Genomic DNA, 25313 nt, shown 5'->3' with positions numbered 1-25313 from the left:
TAGAGTTTGTTTTAATAATATGCCGATCTAAATAGTACCCTCCTTTTGTTCTGTCTCAGGATGTCCTTAGTCATTTCTGGTTCTTATTTTTCCCACACCTGTAATATTTAGAGTCTTCTCAGCAAGTCCCCAGAACTTAAACCCACATGCAGTTGGCTGGGATACGGACTGAGATTACATCCCCCGTTGCAATCAATCTGGAGAGGAATCATCATGCCATCATCAAGTTTCCTAGCATGAACATGGGATGTTGCTACCTTTGTGTAATTCCCCTTTAGTCTTCCAAGTTGCTTGAAACTTTCTGTGTCAAAGTTTTCCATATTATTTGTTAGCTTTCTTCCTATTTTAGCTTTCTTTTACGTATGTGCTATTTAAGTGGGATTTTTTTTTATTATTTTACTTTTTGTGGACAGTATCTCAATACATAACTGACTCATTTATACTGATTTTCCTTTAGTAATGTTAATGCTAATACTTGTCTATAGATTTCTTTAAATCATATACAATCAAGTAATTTGTAATGAATTTTATATCTCTTTTTTCCAAACTGTATGCTTATGATATCTTTTCCTATCTTATCACACTAGCTGTTATCAGCAGAAAATAGTTGCATTAAAATAAGTGAAAGCAGACATTTGTGTTCTTTTGTTATAAGAGGAAAACTTCAAGAATCTATCAAGATATTTGTGGTGAATTTTTGTATATTTGTAATCCCCCCTCTCCCTTTCCCTCTCCTTCTCCCTCTCCCCTCTCCTCCCCTCTCCTCCCCTCTCCCCTCTCCCCTCTCCCTCTCCCCTCTCCCCTCTCCCCTCTCCCCTCTCCCCTCTCCCCTCTCCCCTCTCCCCTCTCCCCTCTCCCCTCTCCCCTCTCCCCTCTCCCCTCTCCCCTCTCCCCTCTCCCCTCTCCCCTCTCCCCTCTCCCCTCTCCCCTCTCCCCTCTCCCCTCTCCCCTCTCCCCTCTCCCCTCTCCCCTCTCCCCTCTCCCCTCTCCCCTCTCCCCTCCCCCCTCCCCCCTCTCCCCTCTCCCCTCTCCCCTCCCCCCTCTCCCCTCCCCCCTCTCCCCTCCCCCCTCCCCCCTCCCCCCTCCCCCCTCTCCCCTCCCCCCTCCCCCCTCCCCTCTCCCCCCTCCCCCCTCCCCTCTCCCCCCTCCCCCCTCCCCCTCCCCTCTCCCCCCTTCCCCCTCCCCTCTCCCCTCTCCCCTCTCCCCTCTCCCCTCCCCCCTCTCCCCTCTCCCCTCTCCCCTCTCCCCTCTCCCCTCTCCCCTCCCCCCTCTCTCCCTCCCCCCTCTCCCCTCCCCCTCTCCCCCTCTCCCCTCTCCCCCTCTCCCTCTCTCCCCTCTCTCCCCTCTCTCCCCTCTCTCCCCCTCTCCCCTCTCTCTCCCCCTCTTCCCCCCTCTCCCCTCTCCCTCTCTGTCTCTGTTTTTTGAGATAGGGTTTCTCTGTACAGTCCTGGCTGGCCTAGAACTCACTCTTTAGTTTAAGGCTAGCCTTGAATTTATAGAGATCTGCCTGCCTCTGCCTTTTGAGTGCTGGGATCAAAGGGATCAAAGTTGTGTGCTGCCATCACCTGATGTAACTGCTCTTTTGTCATGTTAAAAAATCTTATTTCTTTCTATTTCTAATTTCTATAGTGAATTTTATAAAATAATTTTTCTGAACTTGTCAATATTTTTTCTTACTTTCTAATTTTACTAATGTGCCAATTTGATTTTAGAGTATTACAGTCTTTATGCTTCTGGAATATACCTGGCCAGGTCATGGATTCAAGCTGCTAATACTTTTGTCAGGGTGTAAAAGTGCCTTTTATTTACCTGACATAATTGTCACCTTTGAGGTTTACTGCCTCAGTCTGCTAACCTAAGCCTAGTTCTGGAAGCTTCTAGCCTCTGTACAATCCAATCTAGGCCTAGAATGTTTTCAGACTCTGAGATTTACTGCCAAATAAGCTCACCCCTTCTAGCTCTTTCTGAACTCTGACTGGCTGGTCAACTCAGCTCTTCTGGATCAAAACTCTTCTCCACACTAACTGATTCTTTCAGTTTTTGACTGAATTGCTCTGTTTGGCCTATACTAATTTTGGCAATATGTTCTAATCTTCTGGCTCCTCATTTTCTGGCTTGTTCTCTCTTCACCTGAATCTAGCTTGTTCTCTCTCTGCAACCTGTCTCTGTACAACTGTCCTGGTAAAATTGCCCTCTCTTCTTTTCTCTCTCTGCACTGCCCCTTAAGTATCTTTCCTTTTCTATCTATTCTCATGAGAGTTGGGCATATACTAGTCTGTCAAATCTTTCTCTAATTTGTCACTTTGTCTGCCACTCAATTAAACATCATTTTCAAACATGGTTGCTTCCTTCTACAAACTAACTTTACCTTCATTGTTTAGGATTAAAGCTGTGTACTAAAGATGTGTCTGTATTCTAGCAAGAAGGATTAAGGTATATGCTAAGGGCTGAGCCACACCACAACTAGAAACAGGTTTTTCCTATAAACAACACAGTCTCAGGATTCAATAAAATACCCTGCAATATCAAGGATTTTTTTCACCTATATCATAACTTATCTTCAATTTTCCTGTTTTTAAAATTCATTTCATGCATTCATCTCCATGTATATTGTTATGACCTCAAAAGAAAATGGATCAGAAATACAGAAGTAGGAAGGAAGATCAGTGAAATGGGGTAAAACATGTAAAATAAAAAGTGAAAAATTCAAAATTCGGTACTTTGAAGGAACTAAAAAGCTAGTGGCACCCAGTCAGGATAACTAAGTCAACTAAAATAGTACAAATAAGTGCATGTGGGAGGAACAACAAAATTCTAACAAACATCAAATACACAAAAATAAAATGTAAGTATATATATGATTCTTGTTCTGATTATGAGTTCTTCCTAATGGCTCAGTATAATCCAGTATCCTTTTCCTGCCACCTGCACTTGGGTCTTGACCTGTAGAATCTTTTGTAGTGCTTCAATAGTCACTGCTTCATTGCCTGAGCCCCATCTCACCTCCAAGTCTTGAATTTACTCCCTCAAATATATACAATTGCCAGAATTTTCTTTGGTTTCTACTAGATGCAGTTTCAGCATTTTATACTTCCTTTGGTCAAAAAGCTTATCACCATGACTGGTACTTGTCTAATCTCTGATTTGGTTCCTATCCTAGGGCCCTTTCTTTGGAATGTCTGTTGACTTCTCTTTTCAACTCTCCTCTAATACCTGATATCTGCATGTTCCTCCTAGACATCTAAGGAAACTGAGTCCCTGTCCAGCATCCACTATTACCAAGCAATAGTAGATACTTGAGGGATATCTTTGAAATGCATTACAACCCCAGAATTGAGTATCAGAGTTTACTTCCAACGAGCAACCATTTCTGGTGCTGGCCAGCTCTTTGTTAATTTGGCCTGATTCTCTAGTCCTGAGGCTATGCCTTGCCCTTAAGGTAATTCTTACTTCATTCTGTAGATGAATCTTTCAACTGAATAGGAAACTCTCATTAGCTCTGGATACCAGGCTTCCCCTAGTGGTATCCTCATGGCTAAGTCAGTGTTTTGGTGTCTGCTTGCCTGACCTGTAGAGCACAGCCTGGAAACTCCCACCCTCTAGGTCTCATTCTCAATAGACATTTCTGAGAGCAGCAGCAGAATCTCCAGAGGACATGTTATATATACAAATTTTCAAAACATACCCTAAATTTACTATATCAGAAACACAGTGTAGACCAGCAATTTATAGTTTAACAAACCTTATGCATGAGTCTGATGCATGCTGCAAGATAAACATACCTGTTATACAGCCTTACTCTGGCATGTGTGTTCTATGGATTGGTGACCCAGCATCACCTGGGAACTTTTACAATAGCCAGAGCCAAAGTGGGACAAATGGACAGGCTGTGAAGAGAGTGTACTCCTGATATAGGAGTTATTCAAAGAAAAATTTCAATACTAATCTGTGCATTAAAATTACAATAAAATCACAAAATTCACATTTGATGTAGGCCTCTGATTCTTGTAGATGTCAGTCAGCATATATTGATTTCCTTGACCCACTGTTACGACATGAGTATGAAATGTCTTCCACAGCACTGTTTGGGAACCAAGAGGTAGGACTTAGCGGGCAGAAGTAGGTCCCTGGGAGTATCTTGTCCCTGCCCCCTTTGTTGTCTCACTCTGTTTCCTTACACCATGGGTTGAAAATCTCCTCAGCCACGTATTCCTATTGCCAGGATACTCTGTCCAAGCACATGACCCAAATTGTTACATGAGGGGTTTTGGCCATAATGATGATAAAACCCATATATCTAGTAATGGAGTTAAACATGCATATGTATTTAAATTCAAAAGTTATCTCTAACCTACAACTGGATAATGTGCATAGTGAGAGATTTTGAAACCAGTCCTAAATGTGATGTCTTCATAAAACCCCTCCCTATGGTCTCAGGGGGTATAGGGGTTTGAATACCAATGGGCCCCATCTTCTCATGTCCTTGAACACTTAGTCATCAGGGAGTGGCCCTACTTGAGAAAGATTAAAGGTGTGGCCTCGTTGGAGGTAAGTGTAGACCTGTTGGAGAAAATTTGTCACTAGGGGTGGCCTTTGAGGTTTTGAAAGCCCAAGCCAGTTGCAGTGTCCCTGTCTTCCTGCTACCTGCAGATCAAGAGTATAACTCTCAGCTGTTTCACCAGCACCATGTCTACCTTCATGACACCATGCTCTCCATTGTGATGACAATGAACTAAACCTCTGAACTGTAAGCCAGCCTCAGTTAAATGCTTTCCTTTATAAGAGTTGCTGTGGTCATGGTGTCTCTACATAGTAATGAAACATTAAGACAGGAGGCTACGTGTAAGAGGAGACTGGAAGCTTGACAGAGGCAGAGGGGAAGGAAGACACCAAGAAAACAAGACCTCCCAGACACAACAGGCTGGACACATGTATGAACTCATGGAGGCTGATCTCAGGCCCAGGATTTGCACAGTTCTAAGTCAATGCAATCTAAGCAATGCAGCACTGAGAAGAGGAAGTGGGTATCATCTCCCATCCCTAACCAAGAAGCCATCGCCAATAGAAAAGGAAAAATTAGTTTTCTTCAATAGAGTCTCACTAGGTATATAAACCATACTTAAGGGAGGCCCCATGTCCTGTAATAGATATCCAACACAAAATGAACCCAATAATATTTTTGTAGATTTTTTTTGTCTTATACTGCTTCATTTTGACACATTTTCTTACTGGCTTTTTGTTTGTATAATATAATTTCTGATTTTGTGATTGTGTGTGTCTGTGTCTGTATTGTGTATTGTGGGTTTTGTTTGGCTGTTTGCTTTTCTAAAAAGAGAAACAGAAAAGGCATGGAGTTGGGTGGATAGGGAGGATCTGGAAGGAGTTGGGAGAGACGATGATCAGAATATAGTGTATTAAATTTTTTTTAATAAAAAATAAAAATAAATTTTAAAAGAGAGGTGTTTCTAAGGCCTGTGTTTTGCTACTTACCTTATAAAATATCCTGTAGATACCAAAGAAAACATATCGATATATGAAGATCTTTAGATTCCAGGAAGTCATCTCCAGAAGAATAATGAGGAGGAAGTATATCAGTCCTGTGGCAGCCATGGCAATCACATGCCTTCCAATGGCTTTTTGATCCATACTGTATATAGGAATAACTGATGAGAAGAACAGCAGAAGGATGTTAACAGAATGGGATGTCAGCCAGGCATGTGAGGTGGATCCCTGTGTTCACTCCCCCTCAGAGGCAGATCAACTGTTACCTATGAGCAGAAATATTTTGATACACACACACACACACACACACACACACACACACACACACACACGTATATATATTTGTATGCTCCCTGGGCCTGAAGAAAAATCCATATTCATAGACTAAGAGAAATGCACTTTGGTGGACTGTATCTCAATTCCCTTTCTAAGAGGTGGTGTAGCAGAGCACAGAGTCAACACCTCAGGGCAAAGAGATTGTGCAGAGCAGATACCCAGTGTCCTTATCAATGCTAAAGAAAGATTTATGGTAAAACTGAACCCTTTCTCAATTATTGCGGACCCTAGCATGAAGAGTGACGGTTGGACTACACATAGGGTCAGATAAAAAGAAAGGAAAGGGCAAAACTGAACCCAGAGAACCATCTTATTGAAAGAGAAATCCATCTGCCAACACTAGTACACTGCAGCCAACACATTCTATCAGTTTAGCTTCTTTCCCCACCCTCCAGCAAAAGGGGGAAGTGCTTACCTGGATTGATTTCCAAAAGGGCTATCTTTTGGGTTTATCACTACTCCATCTCTTCCCTTGTGACTTAAGCACTACCTTCAATTCCCACCCCAGGAGAAATCTACTACAGTATGAAACAAAGAAATCCCTTGGTCCAGCCAAATCAGTGGCATTTTATGCTAATTATATTCTATATCAACAAGCCAATGGTTACACTTAAATTCAGAGCACAGACAGTAACCAAGACACCCAAAGAATAGGAAGGGAAGGCCTACCAGTTGAGAGACATTATTGACTGGCTCCAGCAGAATTATAGGCTACTATAAACAGTGGAAGCATGTCACTCCCAGAGAGCATGTATTAGTTCATTAAAAGGTGATGACCTCAGAAAATGCGTGAAGGGTTTACAGATATTTACACAAGGGTTACAAGATCCCCAAACTGAGACTTCTAATAATAAGCATAAAGATGAATATTGGTAAGAGAGTGACAATTCAGCAGGTAAGAGCACTTTCTGCTCTTGCAGAAGACCCAGGTTCAGTTCCCAGCACCCATGTGGAAGCTCACAATCATCTGTAACTAAACAGATTTTAACAGCAAGCTTGACCAAACTAAAGAAAGAATTGGTGACCTTAAAGACAGAATATTTGAAGCCTAGGCAAAGGAACAAATTTAAGAGGTAAGAAAAAGAGGGATGACTGGCTGGAGGAGTCTCATCATCAAGAGATCAAGCTTATGTGCATTAAATTTTAAAGAAAGTAAAAAGGGGACTCAGAACCATATCTAAAGAATTTATGTGAAAATTCCCATGACCTAGGAAAACAGTCAACAACCTAATCTCTGGAAGAATGAGAGTCGCTAATCAAATGCAAACTGAGAGTTTACCAAAATACCTGATGATAAAACTATCAAACTCGAAGACAGAAAAAAAAAAAAAAAAAAAAAAGCATGAGCAGCAAGAAATAAATACATCTCTAGGCTGGAGAGTTGGCTCAGTGGCAAAGAGCACTGGCTTCTCTTTCAGTGGACCGGAGTTTAGTTTTCTAGATCCACATCAGGTGATTCAAAAACACTTGGGACTCCAGCTCCATGGGATCCGAGGCCCTCTTCTGGCCACCATGGGCACCTGCACTCACATATACATACATGTACACATACTTAAAAATAAAATAAAATCTTAAAAAAATATATATCATAGATGAGATCTTAACAGAAAACCCAGCAGACTTCTCAACAGGCACCCTGCAAGCCAAGAGCACACAGGATGAGATGGAACATTTAAAGTACTAAAGGGAACAAACAAACAAACAAACAAACAAACCTACTAACAGATAATAGTGCTAGGAAGTCTCCTTTAGAAATAGGGAGACAGGAAAAACACATTCTAAGACACATAAAAGCTGAATTCATGACCATCTGGCCTGTGTTGTAATACTGGAGAGAAGGGTCTTTAAGTGGACACCCAAGAGCTTCAATGTGTCACAATAGACACAAAAACATCTAATAATATAAAAGCTGCAAGTAAAACTAAACATCCAAGCAAAATCTTAAAAAACTACAATGCTCTGGCAGAATAGAAACACTTATTTTTGAATAGGAGGGTTGAAAAACAAGTAAAAACAAAAACAGACATGCAATAATAACAGAGCAGTGGAAAGGTGCATGGAAGGCACAAAATGAGCCATCCAGACTACAAAATGTGCCCAGTGGGGAGCAGGGGAACACAGTTAAAATATAAAATTTTCTACTCTTTTTTTCACTGTGATCAACCTTATTAATCATGAGATATCTGCACCTCAAAACCTCAACAGTCTCACCTCATTCCTCATGATCAAAAAAGATGAAAATAGCAAAGGGCTCATGAGGATGTGGAGGGAAAGGAAAGGTCACTATTGATTGGATGTAAATTAGCATAGAAAATGAAGACATCCCTCTCAGGTCCTCAAAATCTTAGATACAAAATTGCTACAACCCAGGAGCAACAGTCCTGTGTTCATATCCAAAGGAAAAGGAATCAAAGAGACATCTGTGTTTCTGTTTACTGCAACACTCCTCACAGCAGCTAGGAAATGAAAATTATATTGTCTATCACCCAAGGAACAGGAAAAGCATGGTGCCTATGACATACAAACAGGGGTACTACTCTTCTATACAAAAGGATGGACTCCTGTCACTTATGATAATCTGAATGGAACTGGGGGGCATTAAATAATATAAATCAGACAAAGAAAGACAAATATTGCACGTGGAATCTAAAATAAAGTGGACCCTATAGAGTTGAGGCTAGAATAGTGGTCCCCAAAGGCAACTGATATTTTTGAAATAATTTGTCCCTTCCACTTTTGTGGAAAGATTTATTGTCAATTCCTTCTTATTTTTTGATGTTTATAGAGTTATAGTAACTTTTACTTTTTAAAATTACAAGTGATGGCAACCTTTACCTTTTCTATTTTAACTGTAGAGTATAAAGTTATATAAATTATTTTGTTTTCTTTGAAGAGCTACCCCTTTTTTCAGTTGCTTTCTTTTTATATATCTATTCCATTATACTTTTTTGTTTTAATATTTTTCTAGTTTTTAGGTATAGAAACCACATTATTCAATATATATACATGCATATATACAGATTTATATGGGATGTATATAAAAGTTCACTAGTTATGCATGCATATGACTTGCTAATATAATGAATTACTTATGAGACAAAAATCCTAAGCATGTTTTGGTTGCATCATATGAGTTTTGATGCTTTGATTTTATGTTCATTTATTTAAAAATATTTTATAGTTACACTCTGGTCTGTTTTCAGCCAGTGTGTTATTTTTGTATTAAATTATGATGTGTCATTTCCTACCATTTGGAGATGGTCCAAGTTATCTGTCATTAAGTAAGCTAGTAACTTAGTGAATGACTATTTGGACATTTTTCAGAGATCTGTTATAAACTAAGCTAAAATCTAAGTTATTAACATATATCTGAAAAAAATTCCAAATAGTTACACACACACACACACACACACACACACACACACACACACTTCTGTGCTTTGTGGTCTGCATTGCTGAGCACTCTATGAATATGCATAAAAAACACACATTCTGGTGCTATTGGATTACTCTGTAGAAAAGATCAGCTTGTGTATCTGGTGGCTAGACATGCTCGAATCCTATGTGTCTCTTCTAATCCCCAGACTTCCTGTTCTATTCTTTTTAAAGAAGAGCACGAAGCTCAAGACAACCCTGTGAACTTATTTTTCCATTGCTGCTCTCAGATTCGACTTTAAATTCCTCAGCTATTCTGAATGGATGAATGATCGGATATCCTTGCTGCACGCCCAGTGTGTTTCTGCTTTCACTTATTCTGTAAGTTATTTTTTTATTTGTTGGGCAAGTCATTGGAAATGAGGCTTATGACATTACCTGATGTGTCTTTCACCAGACTTTACATGGACTCCCTCTCCTCTCTCACTTTTTCTCTGTCTCCATCCTTTGAATGTTCTTGGCACCACTGGAATTTTGGGGATATCTGCTTCTATTTTCTACTGTCCCCTAAACTCTATATAACTTCTATGTCTATGTAACTTCTAGAGTCTGGCTTATAGTTTCCAAGTATACTTGTGTTCCATCTTCCCATCTTTCCAGCATTGTGAAGATGCTTCTGGTGTGTAAGGTGGAGGTGCAGCCTCCTCCTTAGATGTCTGAGGTCAGGGTGAATGTTTATCTTGCCTCTTCTAACCTTGCGTTCTTTCTCGCACCACTGAAATAACTCATTCCAACATTTAATTAATTACTCATCCACAAATACTTAAGTGTCTATCATGTACCCAGCCACATATTAGACAAGAAGTAATTTAACAATTATTTGGTACCTTCCCTTCAATTACCAGTGTGTAGAAGAAGCAGGCTGACAGAAATGAAAATCCAATGTAGAATGTAACTGACTACCCTCTGTGGAGACACTTCTCACCAGAGGGAGCACATACAAGTTTGAATCTCAGCTAAGACTATGTTTTGTGACATAGTGCAGGCTGCTTTTTTGAGCAGAGAACAGTGACAAATAACTTGAGTTGTACAAATACACAGTGATGCCAAAAGTCATTCACACATGTCTAGTGTTTCTTTCTGACTCTGATGGATCTTGGAGAACCTCAGATACTTACTTTCATTTTTGCATTGTGAAATGATATTAAGATGTCCCAAAGAAGAACATAATTTCTTTAATTCCTGGATGCTAATGAATTTGTAGATACTCATTCCAAAGTTATAAATGGGTAACAGCAGCATTGAGTTAAGTATGAGTTTCTTAGTACTGGTTTTAATATCTGCGATTTAAAAGATAACATTACCATGCTTTATATCAAATAAACACTGTGGAAAATACCTCATGTTGACCAAGTTAAACTAAGAAAATTATAAGGCATAGTACTATTCTCAAAGAATTATAATGTCTTGCCATTAGCTTGTCTACCCTTGATGTCCCAGAACACAGTTTTTTTTTTTTTTTTTTTTTTTTTTTTTTTTAATGATTACAGTTGGGAAATTCTTTAGGAAAAGTTGATATGTATATAATCTGTCATCTGAAAAAAAAGAAGAGCAACATTCCTTACTTCCTGCACTTCCTGTCTTGTGTGCCTCATGAAGAAGCAAAGTTGCATCAGGCATGGTGGTATTGACTTGTAGTCCTAGAACTCGAGAGCTAAGGCTGGAAGATCAGGAGTTTGAGAGCAGCTTGAGCTGCATAGTCAGAGCTCTAGATAATCCTGCACCACAATACTAGACTCTGTCTCAAAAATTACTTAACTAATTAAAGGAATTTTAGACTATGACTCAATGATGAAGAATAGATAAGAAGTGACTGATCAGTTGAAAGGAAATATATCTTTAAAGGAACAAATTTAAAGATGAGATTTCTCTAAAGAGTAACAGAATATAACAGCTAATAAGTGCATGTACAAGGACATAGGAAACACAGTAAAGGGCGAATGTTCTGAAGCCACACTTTTGGGCTTAAAGAAGAAGTTCAGATTGCTGGGTATAAAAATAAAGTTAATTCTGGGCAAAATGCATATTAATTACACAAAAGAATGTTTTATTATGGCATTTTATTTCACTGTATTATAATAACCATATATAACCTATACATTTATCTTTACATATTTATACAAACAAATGTGGCCACTCACTGGGAGAGCAAATAACAGAGGATGAGAGAAGTCCTTTTGAAATTCACTGCTTTTTCAGTGGTTGGCATCATGACAAGCCTACTATAAAGAAGCCCATAATTGCTGTTAGTACATATAGACTTGAAGCCAAAAATAAGTTGAAACATTGACTGCTCACTTTGGGAGATGCCAAAGCTTACAGGATAATGTTAAAGGTTACTCACTTGGCATCTGTCACAGTGCATGTAATATTGTCTTCAAAAGAGTAAAGTGACTCCCTGGGAGTCATTCCATCTCCTAATCTTCAGGGATGCTGAACATCCTCTCATGTAGTTGGTGCTTGTCTATCTTTCCGGGAAATGTCTATTTAAAGCCTTTCACACGTTTTACTGGAGGATATCTGTCTTTTTCATTGATGATGGGTAAGAAGTCATTGTATTTTTTATAGACTAGATTATGATGGGTCACTATCAAATGTGTACATTGGAGATATTTGCTCTGATATGGTTTGCTGTCCTTTTCACCTTATGCCATAATTGCACAAAGTGTTTCATTTGGTGATGGTCAGTTCACATTTTTTTTTCTTTCTTAGCTTGTATGTTTGGTGTCATGGTGTGACGGCTAAGAATCCTTTGCCAAGTTCAGAGCTAGCTCGTCCTGATTGTTTCCTCTAGCTTTACTTTTCAGCTGTGACATGTACACCACTGAGCTCACTTCGGTCCATTGTGTAGTGCAAGGCTCAGTTTTACTCTTCAGGATGCAGATACTCATTTTTCTTAATATAATTTATCAAAGACTCTCTATTCCTAGTTGGGTGATCTTAGAGTATTGTTGAAAATCAAGAGTCCTGTAAGTGAGCAGGTTTTATATGTGGGCTTTTTAATGCATCCATCACATTATCCATACACATCATATACTTTTATCATCACACTGTTACCATACGATTTTAAGTGCTGTATATTCACAGTAAGTTTTGACATCAGAACCTGTGAGGTGTCTACCTTCATTCCACATGAGTCTGAAGGATGTTTTTCTCATGTCTGTGAAGATCAGTGCAGTCAGAATCTTCCTAAGGATCCTGCTGGGTGTGTCTGTCAGTTTGTGTAGGATCTTAGCACTGTTGGTTCATGGAATCTGTAAACTGGGCATCTTTTGAGTCTCTATTCTCAGTGCTGTTTCATGAGTTTTAGTGCACAAGTCTTTTGCCTCCTTAGAGTTTGCTAAAATATTTTCTTTAGATCCTATAATAAATTAAATTTCTTTAAGCTCATTTTAGATTGTTTGTGGCAGATGTAGAGAAATTAGTGGATGCATTAATCTTTTGGCCTGAAATTGTACTGAGTTTTCTCTTTAGCTATAGTAGTTTTCTTGTGTGCTCTTTGTGGTTTTCTCCATATATGATCATATTTTATTAATTATACAAAACAATAGGTTTTTAGTATATAATGCACTTTGGTCACACACACACTTTCCTCTCCCCACTCCCGCTGATCTTACTCTTCCAATATGTTTCCCTATCTACTTCCATATCTTTAAAAGGGCTATTCATGTATTCTGTGCATGATGTAGATTACACCATATATATGAATACTTTTGGATGCTTTAATTTCCCTGTTTGGGGGTTTATTGTTGTTTCTGGCCTTAAGCAGTCTGTTTTCTATCTTAGCTGTAATGTCATCTTCCACACATTGAAGAGTCATTTCATCAGCTACAATCCTCCTGAGCCATACACTGTTTCTTAAACCGGCTGAATTGTGAGCAAGGTAAAGCACAGACTGTTCTCTGAGCAACCCCTAGTCAGAGCAGAACAGACCAACACACAATGTGTTAAGAAAGCCTGCTTCATTACTATTACAGTCAAAGATCAGGGTTCCGCACTGGTAGCTTGAACTCCAAGATTTCAAGACTACCACCACCAAGCTGGCAAGGGGTCAGGGAAGACACATAGCCATGACACTAATCTTTCTTGTTGTCTTATATTGCTTCTATATTGATCCAATAATTACTTATTTTCGTAAATGTTTGATACTTCCTAGAGCCCAGCCAGAGTCTATTCTGACGGCTTCTGTTTCATTTTCTTCTCTCTCTCTTTCTTTCTTTCTTTCTTTCTTTCTTTCTTTCTTTCTTTCTTTCTTTCTTTCTTTCTTCCTTTCTCCTTTTTTTCTTTTTGGTTTTTCAAGACAGGGTTTCTCTGTGTAGCCCTGGCTGTCCTGGAATTCACTCTGAAAACCAGGCTGGCCTTGAACTCAGAAATCTACCTGCCTCTGCCTCCCAAGTGCTGGGATTAAAGGCATGCGCCACCACTGCCCGGCCTGTTTCATTTTCTTGATGTTTCTATGAGGAGGAGATGGGTATTTGGTGCTAGATATGTAGCTATTTTCCAATAAATAAAGTCTGAGCTAAATTTTCCTGTACTTTTTATTGCCTCCATCTTATGGTAGTTTTCAAAGCATAAAAAGGTAAATACAATTTCTAACAAATCCTTCCATGCAATCATTTAGATATTTCTATGTCTATTTTTCCTTGTTTTTAATTCCTTGAAAATTCTGTACAGTGTATTTTATCATATTCACACTCCATTTCTCTAAGATCCATCTTCCCTCTTGCTCACTTGTTTCTCTCTCTCTCTCTCTCTCTCTCTCTCTCTCTCTCTCTCTCATTTTAACCCTTTAAGCAGTTTGCACTGCCTATATACTCTTAGTTGTTGGCTTTCACTAGAAGACAGTCCAGAAGGGGCCACACCCTTACAGAAAACTACCTCTTCCTTCCCCAGTAGCTATCAATTGCCAATAGAGTTTTATCTGCTTAGGTTTGCCCAGGTCTTGTGCAAGCTGTTTCAACTGCTGTGCAACTGCCCCATGTGTCCAGTTTCCTTGTAGTCAAGCATGTCCTCTGGCTCTTACAGGCTTTCTTCCTACTCTTCTGGCATGATCCCTGAGCCTTGGAGAAGGACGTGAGATACAGATATCTTGTATTTCACTTGAACTGAACATTTTGAAGTCATTCTCTGCGCTTCCGATTGGTTCTTTTACTTTCATGTGGAACTTCTGAAAAAGATTCATGAATCCTTATCATGATAAGGAATGTGACTTGTGCATCCAGATGAAAACTTCATGGTGACTGAAGAGTATTTTGTATTTTTGCTCCTTTCCAATTATGTAGATGGTTCTTTTCTCTAAAGCTACTGTTTGTCACGCCTGTAAAGTTCAAATGATGAGCAGCAGTGACCTTCCTAATAAGGAAGAATAGAAGCCATCTCAAATCAGTCTGTCTTGAATTGCTTCTTGAACACCTGACATGTTTTACAGAACATGTAACTGCCAGGGACCAGCAGGAAGTTGGCAGGGTTCCTGAGAGAAAATAAGGAGTTGGTGAGGGAGGAATGAGTCAGGCATGGTGGTCAGAGTATCTTGAAGCTCTGATTGACTAACAATCAGACTGCTTCTTTATTTTTACAGGTTTCAAAGAACAAAGACAGACTAATGATTATCCAAGAAGTACAGAGTTATATCATTTTGTCTCTGGACATGTGTTTTATTTTTTCAATACAAATGTCCAGGCGTTACAAGTTCAGTCACAATTAGAAAATACAAATAGAACAGATTTTATTTTTATTATCAGCTTTATAACCACATTTCATAGGATCTAAAGAATGTCTCTGCCAACACAGACACATTTATTATATGACAGGTTGCTTTTAGGCTGGGAGTATTTGGAGTTTTAAAATGCTCCAGATAAACAGAAAATATCTGAACCCATCTTTATGAATAGCAAATATTGATACCTATCTCTTTTTACTTATATCCTTTCATTATTTATGCTATTAGTCAGGAAAAGGTTATGTTAATCAATCTTTCTTACTTGCTGAGTTTTATTCCTCCAGGGGCATATCCTGTAACCCCCCTCACCCCTATCTTTAAACTATATTTTCAGAGAGCTCCAAGTGTATTGTAAAAAAGAGGCCTTGAATCTTTTGCCAATTTTTCTGGCCAGTTGTAGTTTGCAAACTATTTCTAAGTTTACTTGGAACCAATTATACTGTTTGAGTTTGCTTAAGGGCAGACAACCTAAGAAGATCCTGGAATCATAGTCTCATAAGAAATTTCTAGCATCCTAGTGCTGATTTGTGCTTATCATGATCTTCAGGGCATAGGATCACTTCCAAATAGGCCCAGATAAAGTTGTTTCCCTAAAACGCAAGGGATAGTAGGTTTAAGACTTTCCTTACGAGACTCAGATGTAATTTTCTCAGCAAAAAACATAAAAAGAATCATAATGAAGAAAAGGCCCAAGAATGCAACATGCAGAGACCAAAACCTAAAAGTGAGAGACAAAATGACAGTGATCACAGTGATCTCAGCTTTCGGCTCAGCTTTGGTAGGACTATGTCAGACAGCTGTGCTGGCTTCATGACTTTCAGAGGGTATGGCTGTGCCATATAACAAGTAGTCACGTTTATTTGGGACTCCTGGGTATTCTAGGTGTTATTTTTTAATTGATACAAATTATACATTAGAGTTAATGTTACACCAGAAATAGGAAATAGGAAATAAACAGAGGTTAATTGATAGCAATGTGATTAATTTGGAGAATGAGACTGAAGAAAAACTTCTACAAATTAGAGAACAATTTCTCTCATCTAGCTTTACTAATACCCCTTGAAAAACTACATAATAAATGTTAAACTAGTCTCAGATAACCAAAACTCTAGTGGTAAGATAAAACTTGATGTCAGGGAATCTGTTAGAAGCCTTCTCCTCCTGATTTCTGCAACACACATTGCTAAATAACTTAAAACAGTGTTTACAGTGTGCTTTGGTGAAGGCGTGACAACAGTCCTCAATCTCAAGTGTTCCTGTTTGTGATTGTCACTGCTCCAGTCAATTCTCTCCTTGAACGCCATGATCATAGGAGGAAGCCCAAGAAAACAAGGTCTTTCCTCCCCATTTTTATTGATTATTTTATTTATTTAAATTTCAAATGTTATGCCCTTTCCCAGTTTGCCCTCCACAAACATATCCCATCCCTTCCCCCTCCACCTGCCTCTATGAGGGTGCTCCCCCATCTGCCCACCAACTCCTGCCTCAGCACCCTAGCATTCTCCTACCCTGGGAGCTTCCATAGGACCAAGGGGCTCCCCTCCCAGTGATGTCCAATAAGGCAATCCTCTGCTACATATCCAGCTGGAGCCATGTGTCCCCACCCCATATGTATTATTTGGTTGGTAGTTTAGACCCTGGGAGCTTTGGGGGGTCTAGTTGGTTGATATTGCTGTTCTTCCTATGGGGTTGCAAACCCCTTCTGCTCCTTCAGTCCTTGCCCTAACTCCTCCATTGGAGGTCCCGAACTCAGTCCGATGTTTGGCTGTGAGCATCTGCACCTGTATTGGTCAGGCTCTGTCAAAACCTCTCAGGGGACAGCTCTCTCCTGTCAGCAAGCACTTCTTGGCAGAAAACAAAGTGTTAACGGAATGATTGGCTTAGTGATATTAATGGCTCAGTGTGTTCTTCATTGCACTTAATATAATGTTACAATATTAAAAGCACTCAATCAAGTTTATGAAGTAATGGTTTCCCCAGAAACTCAGAACAAAAGAACATGTTTTCCCCTTAAAGTCACTTTTCTTTATTTACAGGAAGCTCCTGAAGGGAAGAAACTTTGTAAATCCCTTACCTGGTATGATTTGTACCACAGCATCCACAATTATACTCATAAACCCTAAACAGTGGTTGAAGACAAAGATCTTGATGTAGGCATTGGTGCTATTGTTGTACCAGAAGCTTAGCAGGTAGATGAAGGGGATGATAGACCAGCCAAACAACATGAGGATGAACATTGTGTCTAGGAAGTGGTATTTCTCCAACAATACATCCACATCGGTGTATAGGAACACCACCTGAGAGGGGCATGGAAACACAAAGCAAACGACGTGTAAACAAGATGTTTCACATCACTGGCATCTTGCAGAAACTTTAGGTAGAGGTGCCTTGCTTCTTGGCTGAAGAGGAGGCAAGGAACTGCTGGAAGTAAGGGCTGAGGTGATAATGTTAACAATTTGCCCCCAAATGATCCATTTCTGCTAACTAGACCCCACCTCCTAGTGATTCCATAGCCTCCAAATAGCTATACCAACAAATGAACAAATTCTCAAACTGTGCTTCTTTGTATAGTGGTTCAGGTTCTAACCACACAGTATGCAATACCTATCCTGAAAGCCAGAAAATTTAGTGAAGGAAAAAAAAAAAAAAAGGTCTCTTTGGTGAAACTGACTCTCCACCAACCAAATCACTCTTGATGAGTGACTTCCTGACAACTGACCATGGCCATTGCACTTGCCTTCCTGCTCTCATCTTGATTTAGAATATTTCATTCCATTCTCCTATGGAATCAAATTATCAAATTGTATTCTTTCTTTTACTCCCAATTCCAAGTATACTCAATCTCAATCTCTGTGGTTTTACAAATCAGTTTAAAATCAGTTTACTTTTTTCTTTTTTCTAAGGGATCTACTATTCACCATTATTAAAATAGCACCACACTTATATTGGTTAAATTAACTATGTTAGTTTATATTTCCTTATCATATAAGGTTCTATAAATAAATCAATGTTAAGCTTGCTTCAAAAGTCAATTTAGAAAAAAATCAATTTAGAATAATTTTCATCAGTCTCTTGGAGACGTTGGTTTATAATAGATAGCACTTGCCCCCTGAGCATTTGATAGATTTTATAAATAAACAATTCATCTTGGAGTTTTCTCTTTTAAAAAGTTGCAATTACAGATCCCAATAGAGAATTAGAAGGAATGCCAACAGATCAAATGACCAAAACCTAGGAGAAAGATGTAAAACTAGAAAACTCTAAGACTAGAAAGAATGAAGGTTTTGTTTGTTTGTTTAAATCCTCAAATCTCAGAGTTAGTAAGACTATTTATATTTTCTGCCTTAGCATTTGGGATTTTACTAGATTTTTAAACATTTTAATTTCTGTGAATATGGCAGGTTATTTAAATAACTTTCCTACTATTTCCTAATCAACTAAAGGGAGAAAAAAAATCTGAAATTTTAATCCTTAAAAATGTTTTTATGAAGTAGACTTGATGAAGTATTGGTGGGAAAATAGAGTATCTGAGGGGCAGTTTTTCAATGTACTTGCTGGGGAAGGAAGAAGGGGCAACCCTTGCCAACCCTCTGAGGATCACAGAGGCCATAACAGTATCTGTAAGCACAATTTTTGATTGGATGAAGGGAGATTTTCCTACATGTTATCAGCCACCAGAGGAATGGTTTAGGACTCTGAAGGACAAAAAGTCATGAAGATTATGTGATAATTCCATTTCATTGTGTGACTCAATAGGGAATTAGAAGGAATGCCAACAGATCAAATGGCCAATACGTGGGAGAAAGATGTAAAAACAGAAACACATACCCACTCAAAGCGATCCGGATATAAATTTTTTCCATAACAAACTTAAATCTTGAATTGACATAGCTATTTAGATAATAAATATGGTTAAATAGAAAAGCAAGGTGTGCAAGTGGCTACTATAATGAATGATGCTTTGTTAGATATTCCAGAACCAGCTAGACGAGGAGTTAGAACAAACCCAACACAAACAACTGATAAAGGGGTGACGGGTGTGCTGACCACACCCAGCTGACCATTGCACACTATATTCACTTTCCAGAATAAAAAGCTCTAGCCCTGAGCAGGCACAACTATGACATATAAATTTACACAGAGACTAATAAAGATAGAGCGCATCTGCTGACAAATAAAGGGTTTCAAAAATAAAATAACCAGAAATTTTATACCCAAAGAACACACATGTGAACCTGAGCTAGTGAGAAGACACAGCATAAAACAAAGTTCATAAAATAGAGGAGCTGCCAACAGATCCACGCATCAGATCCAAGTAAAACTAACTGAATGTCCAGTGGTAATCTTTCATAAAAAGAAAGTGTGAGAAATTAAAATGCTTGATCACAGTAGAGCAACACACTGAAGGGACTTGACTGGCATACCAAGGTTCTGAGGCCTTAGAACTGTAAGAGAAATGGGATGGCAATAGCTCACGTGATAGTAGCTAACCACATATGCATATTCATCTCTGGGACAGATGGGAAATAAGGTTTAACACAGACTGAGTGGGGAACAAAATAGAATGAGAAGAGCATAGAATAGTACGATAATATTAACCCAACTATATAGATACTTATTGACTCTAGTTGTAAGGCTGAGGTTGTCAGCCTAAAAAGCAAATTAATGCCAAGATTATACTATTTATGAATGGCATTCTAATTATGACAATCAAAGTCTCATCAGCCACTCCTGTGCAGTTCCCAGCCCACAGGCTTGGTCCTGGTGTAGTCTGATCAGCCCAGCTGAACCATAGCCTGTCCATACATTTCTAACCTCCAGGCCTTGCTCAAATTGCACATCCAACAATCAGTCTATCAAGTTCCCTGAACCCTTGCCTAGCCACATCCTATCCAATAGTCATACCTAGCCCAGGTTGCACATCTTGCTCAGCTACTCAGTCAGATCAGTTCTGTCATTCTCAACCACCAGGCTTGGTTATGCCCACAGATTCCCTGCACCAGTCTTATCTGATGAGTCACTAAGACCCCAGACTACTTGTGTCATATTCCATGTCTAGGCCTATCCTGGCCAGCTACTAATTCTCTGAAGCCTCACCCACCTGTGCTATGCCCCACCCTCAGGTCTCCCCTTGGCTATTCAGCCTGTATGTCAGACCAGTTTGAGGAAGCTTAGACTCTCACATCAGACATACAACCAACCAAAAGAGTCCACATGCTCAGGTCTCACTGCAAAAACACAAATAGTGTGAAAGGACTTCCTCCCCCCCACCCAAAGTCTACAAATCCAGTAAATATGGTCTTCAGTGAGAATTACCTAGATGAACTCCAGGACACAGGACTTAAAGACAATCATAAAATTCAAAGATTTAAGGAATTTAAAGAAGACAAAACATCCCAATAATCTTAAAGAGAAGAACAATAAACACATGATTGATACCCAAGGAAACACAATGTATAACTACATGAAATGATGAGAACTATCCAGGGTTTAAAAAATGTATTTGGTAAAGAGATGAGACTATGATGAGAAGCTGAAATGAAAATGGAATTGAAAACTTCAGTAACCCAAATACAAAACTCAGGGGAAAGCCTTACAAGTAGAATGAACAAAGTAAGTGGGGTGGGTGAGGAAGAATACCATGCCTAGAAGATAAAGAAGAGAATTAGACCATACATGCTAAGAATATTAAAATTTAGGTGCATACCCAAAAGGAATATACAGGAACTGAGGGGCGGGCATGAAAATAACAAATCTTCAATAGATGGAGCAGAATCCTAGTTCAACTGATCTTCAACAAGTTCACAGAAAAAAATTGCCTCAAATTAAGAAAAGAAAAACCCATAAGAATACAAGAAACATACATAACACCAAATAGACAAGATACCAAATATGCTTGGCACATTATAACTCAATCACTATACAGAGAAATGGATTTTTTTTAACTTTGACTATGGAAGCTCACTTACCCTTTAAAGGAAACATAAATGTGGCTGTGGAGAGAGCACCAGATAAGGAAAAGCAAGAGAAAGTAACAAATGTAAACAGATCAATTTTTCTCCTCCTGGTCTTGCTTATTGAAGACTATGTATTCAAAAATCTGTTTGGTATCTATTCTATTACCTGTGGTCTTCAATGCAAATGGATTACACCTATACAAGTGCATACACACAGAGATACACAGACACACATACACAAAAGAAATTGAATGGCCCATTACATAATTTAAACTTTTCTAGAGAAATGCTTCAAAAGTTGAGTACAAGTTTGTTTGTTTGTTTGTTTGTTTTTTTGCATAACCCAGCATTACAACGCATGGGGAAATTGGGAAATAGTGGGAAGAGGAAAGTAGCTGTAGTGTTTGTTAGTATACCACTGGGCTGTTGTGACACATCCTTCCGTAAAGAATGAAGCTTTGAGGGCAGTACATATTGCTGGGCAAATATGTCAGAAGTTAGCTGTCTTAGCAAAGAACATTTTAGTTAAAAGAAATACAAGGAAACAATTATTTTTTAGAAATATTCCACAATAGATTTTTTGACTTCATTAGTCAAACTATTTTTATCTTCTCTGGAAAGATGTAGATTTTAGTAAATGGCAGACAAGTAGAAAATGTAGATGATATATAACAGGCAGCCTTTAAGACAATACATACAACTCACCAGAAGCAGGACACAGGCAACAAAGTGGATGATGAGATCCCACAGCAGAGCAGAGAGCCAAAAATTCAAGGTATAGACACCACTCACAAACTGGATGTGCTTTGCTTTACTAACTCTCTCAGTCACTGTCATAAGGCAAAAGCCACTGGTGAAAATACTCATCCCAAAAAGCAAGTTAAAGACTATCTGGATTCCTGATGCACTTCTATAAAAGAATGAATAGAGAACACACAATGGTATAAAGACAACACTAATTGCTAATAGCAGCATTTTGTTACAAACATAGTGAGACAGGAAGAGAGGATCAATTTAAAGTATCCCACTTAACAAAAACATACCTTATATCAGGTTTGTCTTTGGTGACACGTTGAGGCTGAGGCTTGTTGGAGACAGTAATGGTGGCATCAGGGCCAGAGAGATACTTAAAAATAATGTTGTCTAATATTGATAAAGATAATGGTGATGCATGGTATGCCTCATTGTTAAACCAAAAGGTAAATGTCTTTTCTTTTCTAGCAATATCAAGGGAAAAGGCAACGATGCACGAGTAAATGCAGTCTTTATTTGTCAGCAAGTAGTCCTTCACATCACCTGGAAAGAGGACACAAGAGTGGTCATGTTTTCAGCTGCAATAAAGAGCACTGACTACATACTTTAAAGAGAAACAACACAATAGTTTCACTTGTCTGATATATTTTCACTCTCAGATGTTTCAAAGAAGTCTCAATGTATCTTGACTATTCACCTCAAGAACTCTATCTCTTAGCCATACAGATTTTATGATTTCTAGCTCAATTTCTCTAAAAGAAAAAAACACTCTCAAATTTCTTTCTCAATTTCAAAACCTTCTATTTCTACACAAAAATAGTTGCAAGAACTCCTACTTCTATCTTTTACAAGTTAACTCAAAGAAAATCAAACCATTGCTCATAGAATATGAAAACTAAATAAAAACATAAAATAAGTCTACATAAAAATATAGTTACTTGGAATTGTGAATATTTAAGAGGAAAAAAATTGGAGTTAAGTTCAATAATCTCTACTACTCTTCTTGTCCTATCTTTGTAGAAAGATAAAGCAGAACAGATCAGGATGGTAAGAATTATAACAAATGATTAAACAAAAAGCTATAAAATTGTAAGAACTTAAAGAAATTTCATGAATCCAAGAAGACACAAATTAAGAATTACAAATCTTCCCAAACAGACCCAAAATAAAAAAATATTTCTACAAATAAACCTTATATTTATATCAGACTTGTAAAACTATTGCCTGAGACTCTTAACTATGGCCCCCAAAACTAATAATAAGTTTAGATTCTGAATTTATATAAAAAAGAGGGGGTAGGGGAGGAGAAGGAGGTGGAGGGAGAATCATTAGCCAGAATTATCTGAACAACAAAGACAAAAATACTAAACTTAGAAATGAATAGCAGAAAATGCAACAGATACAAATCAATTCAGAAAATCAAATGAACTTAGCTTAAAAGCTCATGTTCTACTCAAAATTTTGAAAAAAAAAAAAAGAATTTTCAGGTACATAAAAACCTTCCAAAGTTAAATCAAGATGAAATAAACACTTTAAACATATTTGTAACCAACGAGATTGAAGTAGTAATTAAAACTCTATCAATTTACTGCAGAGCTCTATCACACCTCCAGAGAGCAACCGCCAATACTACTCAAACTACTCCATTATAGAAAAGGAGATAATGCTTGCAAACTGTTTTTATGAATCCACTCTTACCTTGACAGAAAAATCAAATAAAGACACAACAAAAAGAAATCAAATGATAGATCAAGCTCTCTGATAAACATAGTTGCAGTGATTCTCAACAAAATGCTGCCAAGCTGGATTTAAGACTGCATCGGAAAGATCATTCAACTTAATCAAGTTATCGTCATCTATACATACATAATGAAATCCATCACAGTCACAAGTACAGATATTATGATTGTATCAATAGATGCAGAAAATGAATTTTACAAAATCCAACATAATTTCATAAATCATGTAAGTGGGTGAAGGAAGCATACTGAATATAATGAGGGGGTATACGTAACAACATGTAGTCAATATATGTAACAACATGTATCCAATAGGGTGGTAGACAAAGAAAACCTCAAAGAATTCTCATTAAGGGCAAGAGCAAAAAGGGCTGCCTACTTTCTCAATTTCTAGTCAGTACAGAGCTTTGAGTTTTAGCTAGAAGAAAAGAGAAAAGTAAAAAAAATAAAAATTGGAAAAAAGTCAAAGTATACCATTTGAGGATGGAATGATTCTGTATATTTGAGGTTGTAAAGAGTCTACCAAATATTTATGAGCTAATAAGGGCTTCAAAGTGGTAAAATAGAAAATAAATATCATTAGTCTTTTTATATGTCAATGACAAAAACCAAACAACAACAACAACAAAAAACCCTGAAAAGATATTACAGAGTCTCATTCACAATAGTCATGAAAAAATTACATAGGAATAAATCTAACCAAGAAAATGAAGAATCTCAACAATTCCAACTGTAAGACATTGAAGAATTAAAGAAGACATTAGAAAATGGGAAGATCCAAAGATCTCCCATATTAATAAATCAGAATTAATATTGTGAAAATGTACAATCTACCAAAGCAATCTACAGTCTAAATTTAATCTCAATAAAAATTCCAGGGTCAATCTTCACAGATATGGAAAAATTAGTCTTAAACTTTCTATAAAAACCCAAAAGACCAAGGATAACCAATACAAGCCTGAACAAAATGAATATTGTGATAAGTATCATCACACCTGATTTCAAATTATACTACAGAACCATAGTAGTAAAAAATAGTATAGTACTGAAAAAAATTAAAATACATCAGTTGAATGGAATAGAGAACTCAGATAACAGTTCCTACACTATGCTCATATGAGTTTTGACAAAGAAGCTAAAAGTATATGCTAAAGAAAAAGCAGCATCTTCAACAAAGTATGGGAATCCTGGATGTCAACATACAGGAAGAGGAGATGATATGCTTATCTTTGACCTTGCACAAATCTAATTCTAAATGAACAGTAGACTCATAAGATCCAATTCTCCAAAACTGCTAGAGAATAAAGCAACAGGTGCCTCAAACATACAGACACAGGTAGAGGCTTTCTACACTGGACTCCAGGAGCACAGGAGATAAGACTATTGATCAAAAAGTAGGATTGCATGAAACTCAAGGGCTCAAGGAAACTAATGCAAGATCACTCACAGAGTGGAAGAAAAAGTTTGTCAACTGTATATTTGACAGAGGATCGGTGTCTTGGATACACACAGATGTTCCTACATAAATCTGGGATCTCTCTCTCTCTCTCTCTCTCTCTCTCTCTCTCTCTCTCTCTCCCTTCCTCCCTCCTTCCCTCCCTCTTCCCCCCTCTCTCTCCCTCGCTTCCTCCCTTCCTCTCTCTTTCTCCCACCCTTTCCCTCTCTCTTTCTCTCCTCTTTCCATTTCTCCCTCTCTCTCTCTCTCTCTCTCTCTCTCTCTCTCTCTCTCTCTCTCCAAATAAACATGAACATGAAAAAGAGATTTGCAAGGAAAAAGGTAGTAGATTGGGGCAGTGTGAAGATACAGGAGGATGAGTAAGACATCAAAGTAGTCAGTATGTGTTATTATATGTGTGAACTTGTCAAAGAACA

At 38.2% G+C, this 25313-nt stretch overlaps 1 protein-coding gene across 1 annotated transcript in view; it reads right to left on the bottom strand.

Annotated features, from left to right (window-relative positions):
• LOC117716620 (phospholipid-transporting ATPase ABCA3-like) overlaps positions 1–25313 on the bottom strand; it is a 96571-nt gene that overhangs the window by 17933 nt on the left and 53325 nt on the right. Inside the window, exons 20-24 of the mRNA XM_034513730.2 lie at positions 21993–22245; positions 21655–21859; positions 17067–17289; positions 10392–10553; positions 5491–5663 (exon numbers count right to left, since the gene is read on the bottom strand). Of these exons, the coding sequence (XP_034369621.1) occupies positions 5491–5663; positions 10392–10553; positions 17067–17289; positions 21655–21859; positions 21993–22245 (1016 nt within the window). The remainder of the gene's footprint in view (positions 1–5490; positions 5664–10391; positions 10554–17066; positions 17290–21654; positions 21860–21992; positions 22246–25313) is intronic.

This window comes from Arvicanthis niloticus, chromosome 1, assembly GCF_011762505.2.
Source record: "Arvicanthis niloticus isolate mArvNil1 chromosome 1, mArvNil1.pat.X, whole genome shotgun sequence".
Lineage (NCBI taxonomy): Eukaryota > Metazoa > Chordata > Mammalia > Rodentia > Muridae > Arvicanthis > Arvicanthis niloticus.
The sequence above is the reverse complement of the archived record's forward strand: the minus strand, read 5'-3'. Positions and strand labels throughout refer to the sequence as shown.